Genomic DNA, 7,216 nt, shown 5'->3' with positions numbered 1-7,216 from the left:
GCATGTTCTTTGTTTCTGAACAGACGTTTCAAGCGTGGTATTATAGGAGCATACCACATAACCTTGGCAGGGATTTTCTTACGTGGACGTTCGCCCTCAACATCACCAGGGTCATCTCGCCTGATCTTATACCGCGACGCATGGCATACCGGGCATGCATCCAATTTCTCGTACTCTTTGCCACGGTATAGGATGCAGTCATTAGGACATGCATGTATCTTCTCTATTTCTAGCCCCATAGGACAGACAACTTGTTTTGCTTCGTAGGTAGTGGCGGGCAATTCATTGTACTTCGGAAGCATCTTCTTTTGGATTTTTAGTAACTCTCCAAATCCCTTGTCAGATACACCATTCTTTGCCTTCCATTGCAGCAATTCTAGTGTGGTTTCCAACTTTTTCTGCCCTGCATCACAAGTTGGGTACAACAATTTCTTGTGATCTTCTAGCATCCGCTCGAACTTGATCTTCTCCTTTTCACTTTCACATTCTCTTTGTGCATCACGAATGACCTGACAAAGATCATCAGCCGGCTCATCTTCTGCGGCTACCTCTTCTTCAGCTTCTCCCATTGCAGTATCATTGAAGCACGCACCATCAGGAATAATATCATTGTCGTCCCGTTGTTCTTCTTCATCTTCTTCCATTACAACACCGGTTTCTCCGTGCTTTGTCCAACAAATATAGTTTGGCATGAAACCCGACTTGAACAAGTGTGAATGAAGAGTCCTTGAGCAAGGATATTCCACCGTATTCTTACATATGGCACATGGGCAGCACATGAAACCGTCGCGTTTGTTTGTCTCGGCCGCACGTAATAAAGAATGCACGCCGTCAATGAACTCTTGTGAGCGGCGATCAGCATTATACATCCAATGACGGCTCATCTGCATTACATGACATAAATATCATATTAAAACCTAGATCATAATTAATTATTTATACAACATGCGTGCCACCACAAAAGATACAAATTTATGAAAGCATCGCTACAATGTAGACAATCCCAACTACCACTAAAAGAACTAAAGCTAAAATACATTTCAGGAGCACAAGGATTTCGCGACCAATCTCAACTAAAACAGACAGATCCCCCGATTGTGCAACATCTTTGGGCTTCTTCGGCTGGATCACTGCCTCATTAGCCGCCGTATCTGCCTGTTGTGCAAGATATTTTTGCACGAGTTCAACATACTCTTCCTCCCAGTAGAAGCCTGAACATCGTCCACTGCCATCCCACTGAAATTAAAACAAAAAACTAGAACTTTAATCACAACTATCATGAAAATAGGTATAAACTAACCATAATCATTAAATACGATAAAATAACTCACATTGCGATCCGGACACTTGTAGAAGATACGATCCTTGTTGGGACCCTCCTTCTTCACTCGGTACTCCATCACAATCTTCATCTCATCACGACACTTGCCGCATGGAATGAGAGGAAGGCCCGGCCTAAGTCGCTTTGGAAACCCATGAGAGGCCGAGGACCCGGAAGCAGTTGCCATCTACTCTCTATACTCATTTTTTAATACACTATAAATTTCTTCTTTTATAAACAAATAAAATTAACAAACTATAAAATTATCTAGATCTCTAAACAATGATATTTTTAATGGTCATTGTGTTCTCGTCTTTTACTGCGGCAGGTAAGTAATTCATATGATATTTCCGCAAATTAACAGAAGAATGGGAATGTACACACATAACAGACTACTACGACGATATCGGGACGTGTGAATAAATAACCATCCGTACTAGTTGACCTTGCTTACGTGATCATCTCGGCGAGCATTTCTCCACCGGACAGCACCGTACTTGGTCAAGGAAGAGCTCCGATTCTATGAGGAAGGGAACACGGTCTCCCACGACCGTTGTCGCTCTCCCTCGTAGAATCAAAGCTCCTCCTTGATGTCCGTTACCGCTCGACAGAGAACATGCTTGCCGAGCTGAACACGGTCCGCAAGTTCAACTAGTACGGATTTTCTATAATTTTCTAACTATTTTCTAAGTTTTTATTTATATATACTACGTTTAGGTACGGTGATTGACAGACTACTACGACGATATCGGGACATGTGAATAAATAACCATCCGTACTAGTTGACCTTGCTTACGTGATCAGCTCGGCGAGGATTTCTCCACCGGACGGCACCGTACTTGGTCAAGGAAGAGCTCCGATTCTACGAGGAAGGGAACACGGTCTTCCACGACCGTTATCGCTCTCCCTCGTAGAATCAAAGCTCCTCCTTGACGTCCGTTACCGCTCGGCAGAGAACATCCTCGCCGACCTGAACACGGTCCGCAAGTTCAACTAGTAAGGATTTGCTATAATTTTCTAACTATTTTCTAACTTTATATTTATATATACTTTAACCTTCTTTCATGTAAATATGCAAGCTTAAAGTGATTTTGAGCTCAAATTGCTTACAAATGAAAAAAAACCACAATAAAGAACCATAAATATATATAGTGAATAAAATGGCATAAGAAAATGGTAAAAAATGAGAGTATGAGATTGGTAACCTTTACAACTGAAGAATCGACGGAGGAATCGAAGAATGGATGGAGGAACAATGGAGGGAGGGAGGAAGCAAGAACACTACTGCAGTGAGCTTCAAAATGTGCTGAGCTCGGGCTCGGGGAGGAAGGAGGAGACGGCCGATTTATAAAGGGAGAACATTTAGTCCCGGTTGATAGATCCAATCGGGACTAAAGGTAACTTTCCAACCCCGGGCGCAGCCACGACCCGGGAGTAGACCTTTACTCCCGGTTGGAGCCACAAACCGGGAGTAAAAGTATACCTTTAGTCCCGGTTGGTGGCTCCAACCGGGACTAAAGGTCCCTGCCACCTCTGTCTGGCGCAGTAGCCGTTGGGCAGGGACCTTTAGTCCCGGTTGGAGCCACCAACCGGGACTAAAGGTATTTCTAGTCCCGGGGGCAAAAAATTCCGGGACTAGAGCCCATTTTGGCCGAGGATCAAAGGTCTGTTCTCTACTAGTGGCAAGAAAGGCATTGTTAGGTAACACCATTGGCAAAGAAAGAGTTGATTCGGATAGAAGCGAGTATTCGCTGACAAAACTGAACAAAACAATATTCATTCCGAATCAATCTCATCTCAAGAAACAAGTCTAGTTGTAGCAAAGCATGGGAATGCAAGAAATTAGCTAGACTTAACTTTTCAGGAACCAAAGAGGTTGTGTATTTATCTAGTGACTATCGGGTTGTTCATAATTCGCAAATTATAGCCGAACTATGTTTGTTGACAAAGAACACTGAGTCACTAAGGATGAACCCTAGAGACAAGGAGATAGTGTCAGAGTGCCAGCAGTTGGTGGCTTATGATGGTGCTAGAAGGGGCAACAACACTCAAATCAGGGACCTGCACTTCTCCGACACGATCAACGAGGTACAGAGTACAAGTAGTTTACCAAATTCCCAATTTGGTCATATTGTTTCAATTGCTACATCTATTAGCGATGCTCTTGCTAGTAGTGTTAAGACACTAATTGAAGAAGGTATTTTAATTGTCGATGATGGAATAAATTTATATTGCATCTGCCAGCATATTATGCCTTATCAAGAGACCGATAACAATATTTTGTCAACGTTAAAGCTTTCCCCAATGTTCATCTTGGATTCTATATCTATGTGGGTTGCTTTACTTGTTTTAAATTCATATCTATACTTGGTCCCAAATGAGATACAAATTCTATAATTATTTTGGGTTTAATGATTCAGGGCCAAGATTGAGAAATTTTGCAGATGCCAATGTTGGTTTTATGATTAATTATAGAACATCTAGCAAGAAAGACAAGTGCAAAGGTGTGGTTGAATGGATTGTTGTCAAATTTAAGCCATTTGTTTGCCTAGCTTTAAAGCTGATTCCACAAAAGAGTCGGTTAAAGAAATCAAGTACACTATTGACTTTACTTTTTGTGATCATGTCTTTGATATTTTGTTGAAGAATAATTTCATTAGAATCGTTGATCACAAAGCTTTGCTATCACCTCCAAACTTAGAAGAGCTTACATATTGCAAATGACATAATTCATTTGATCATAATATTTCTAATTGCAATATGTTTCGTCAAGTGATCCAATTAGTCATTAATAAAGGGTGATTGAGATTTCCTGAAGCTCAACAAATTTTCAATTGGTCTTGATGGCAAACAAACTTTGAATTGGCTAACACCAACCGATTCATCTGACGCTACAAGTTCAAATGCCACAAAGAGATTGGAGTCCTCAAGTGGAAACGAGGCCGTTCTCCATGAATTGCAAATTGGAGATATTATAGAGAGGACAGCGAGGTGATTACAATTCCAGAAGATCCAGGGAGTAGGCGAAGTCTCTCCAGCGAAAGGAAAAATAGAAACGCTGAGTCTCTCTCGGCATTTCTCTCTGAACCTATCCTGTTCCCTAAACTCTACTCCACTTCCAGATTCCATCAGGATCTTGACCTGAGTCCTGACAAGATGGCATATGATAAAGGAGATTAGGAGAATGTTTCATGAAAACCAGTGAAATGGAGACCACCAGACAAGCTGACAAAAACTTTATATACTGCAGCTCAAAGCAGACCATACTGACAGAACCATCAGAAGCAAAAGTCATGAACGAGTCGCGATGAACACAAGCACGCTTTGCATCGATATGTCTCCAGATTGCCATTATTTTTAGCTCCCTTACAAGAAACTCAATCAAAACGAAGAATAAATAACAATAGCAGCCATTGACCAGATTATAGCCACAGCATCGGGAAAAAAAAAAACTAGTGCACTCAAAACCGAAACACCTCACAGTCTCACACTACATATGCAATTATATTGTCGTCCTGCTAGAATGAGGTAATCACGATTTTGCCTCATCACTTCCACTCGTGATCTTCTGGCTCCTATCGTCTCATTCTCAACTAGATCTCTTCTCTCTCATCAAACGAATCACATGACTTGAACAGTGACACGGGTTACACTGGCAACAAGAACAAGAAGCCAAATAAAAAACACTACAGGTCGTACGGTACACGACGATGGTAACAACACTAACAGTCAAAGGCACTAGCTAGGTAGCTAGCTGAAAAAAGCCTACGCTGCTGGGGCCTTTGTAGAGGTAGATCGATCGTGGATCAGCTCCGGACAAGCCCGCAGGACAGGGTCATGAGCAGCATGGCGGCGTCCGTGATCTCGTCCTGCTGCACCGGCAACGCCGGCGACGCCCGGAATAAGCTGCAGGAGGCGGCAGCTGCAGATGCGGGAGCCGCCGGACTCCTTCTCCAGCTGATGAGCCCACCAATGTCGTCGACAAGCAGGTCCCTGCTCGGACAGGCATCGTCGTCACCAACCTCGGCGGCGGTGGCCTGCACGACGACAGCCGCCCTGTCAGTGGCTGCGACGGCCGCATCGTGATCCTGCTGGACCTGGACCACCTTGCACCGTTTCTTGAACGGCAGCGACCGGTCCACGTCCACTCTCTTCTCCTTCTTTAGCTTGGGGTGTGCTGCTGCGGCCACGGCGGCGGCGTTGCTGGGTGAGGCCTTGCCGCCGTCGGTGGGCACTGCTGGCCCCGAGCCGGAGGCGGCGGCCATCATCGCCCGCCGCGCCTTCCGCTGCCTGATACCGCACGCGTTGCAGAGCGACTGCGCCATGCGAAACAAGATACGTTACAGCCATGGGCTTGCAATATAATAAAATTATATATATGAAGCATGCATCTCTTCTCTCTAATTAATCGTACATATATATATATACATACATGGTGCAAGGACCACGACACCACGTAGAGTTGGAGTGGAAGAGGCAACAAACAGAGAAAGATACCTTGGGGCCGCAAGGACCACTCCTCCACAAGGGCGTCTCGGTGGTGTTGCAGTCGGAGCACACCCTAATAACACCCAAATTTGGTTGGCCGCTCGTGTTCATGTCGGCGTCGTACCCTGCCTGATGCGCCCTTCTCCTCGGCTTCTTCCCCGCAGCACCACTGGGATCGGCGGCAGTGGCCGTCCTCGTGATCCTCATCTTGGCCGCCGCCGGCGTCCAGCTGCAAGCATCCATCGACCCGCCGACAACCTGCAGCTTCCCTATATCGTATGGATCGTATGAGGCAGGCTCGATCATGTCGTCACGGATGCTCTCCACAGTCGGGAACGGCGTCGCGAAGACACTACTCGCAATCGCAGCTGATGATCCACCAATCATCTGATATATATAATAGAAATTATAAAAGGGCAGCATCAGTGACGAAATTAAATCTGTGAATTTTTACACATGCATGGGATATGATTGGGAAATTGAACACTTGCTATGTAGTTAAGTAACACGTACATGTTGGGGCTCGAGCATAGCTTGACGATGCTGCCTCAACAAGTGATGGTCTGCCGATCCATAGCTCAGACTGCTTTCGCTGGCGCTGCTGTTGCTGATCACAAAGGGGAAAACGATCGGGGAATCCTTTGGAAGGGTGAAGGCCTGGAAGTGGCCTTGGTGGTGGTGGTGGTGATGATCTTGGTGGTGATCTCCCTCCATGAGAGGGAGGGCAGTGGAGAGCTGGCTCATGTATATGGCAGGCATGGGAGCTAGCTAGGGACTGATGAGAGGAATTTCCTTGCGCTCGGGAGATCTGGATAGATCTATTAGATCTATGGACGACCTAGCAGGATCTCGTATATATAGCTATCTAGGTGATGAGTGAAGACGATCAGATGATATATATGGAGAGGAGGAGGAGGAGGAGAACAGCAGCCGCGGCGGCGGCTGGTGCTGTGTGTATGTCGGAATAATGGCAATTTGTTGGAGCGAGGGATCAAAAGATAAGCGAGCTAGCGATCATGAGCGAAAGGGGGAGGCATGTCCCTTTTATAAAGGGACAAGGAGGGAGGTGCCTAGGCTGTGTAGATCATTCGTGTGTGATCCCTTTCACAGACACACGCACGAGAGAGAGAGAGAGAGAGAGAGAGAGAGAGATGTGGAGGGACCGAGGGTGCAAAGAGATAGATGAGCTAGATCGGAGGGGAACAGTAAAACACGTCAGCTGCAGTACAACACACGTTATTCCTAGGCGGTCCGATCGGCCAGGAGATGTGTGATCGAGGAGGTCCGAAGGGAGGGACGTCGGCGCTTCGGCTTCGCTTGCATATCACCCGTACGTTTGTCACTGGCAATTAATCAATCATCGCCTGCAACTGTGTACTGCCCTCGGCTTAGGGCACAAACAAGGGA

At 45.7% G+C, this 7,216-nt stretch overlaps 1 protein-coding gene across 1 annotated transcript; it reads right to left on the bottom strand.

Moving 5' to 3' along the window:
• Window positions 1-4,904: 4,904 nt before the first annotated feature.
• LOC136528449 (protein CYTOKININ-RESPONSIVE GATA TRANSCRIPTION FACTOR 1-like) lies at window positions 4,905-6,835 on the bottom strand. The gene is made up of 3 exons (XM_066521409.1): window positions 6,323-6,835; window positions 5,819-6,196; window positions 4,905-5,637 (listed from the first exon to the last, which is right to left on the bottom strand). Exons 1-3 carry the CDS (start codon window positions 6,566-6,568, stop codon window positions 5,128-5,130), a joined length of 1,134 nt encoding a protein of 377 aa, XP_066377506.1. The 5' UTR covers window positions 6,569-6,835; the 3' UTR covers window positions 4,905-5,127.
• Window positions 6,836-7,216: the final 381 nt, after the last annotated feature.

The sequence above is a fragment of the Miscanthus floridulus genome, chromosome 19 (genome assembly GCF_019320115.1).
Source record: "Miscanthus floridulus cultivar M001 chromosome 19, ASM1932011v1, whole genome shotgun sequence".
Lineage (NCBI taxonomy): Eukaryota > Viridiplantae > Streptophyta > Magnoliopsida > Poales > Poaceae > Miscanthus > Miscanthus floridulus.
Note: the sequence above shows the minus strand (reverse complement) of the source record. Positions and strands in the feature narration are given on the sequence as shown.

Coding starts and splice junctions, on each gene's coding strand:
- LOC136528449 (XM_066521409.1), bottom strand. CDS start 6,568: ATGCCTGCCATATACATGAGCCAGCTCTCCACTGCCCTCCCTCTCATG. Junction 6,197..6,322: donor CTATGCTCGAGCCCCAACAT/GTACGTGTTACT, acceptor TATATATATCAG/ATGATTGGTGGATCATCAGC. Junction 5,638..5,818: donor GTGGTCCTTGCGGCCCCAAG/GTATCTTTCTCT, acceptor CGCATGGCGCAG/TCGCTCTGCAACGCGTGCGG.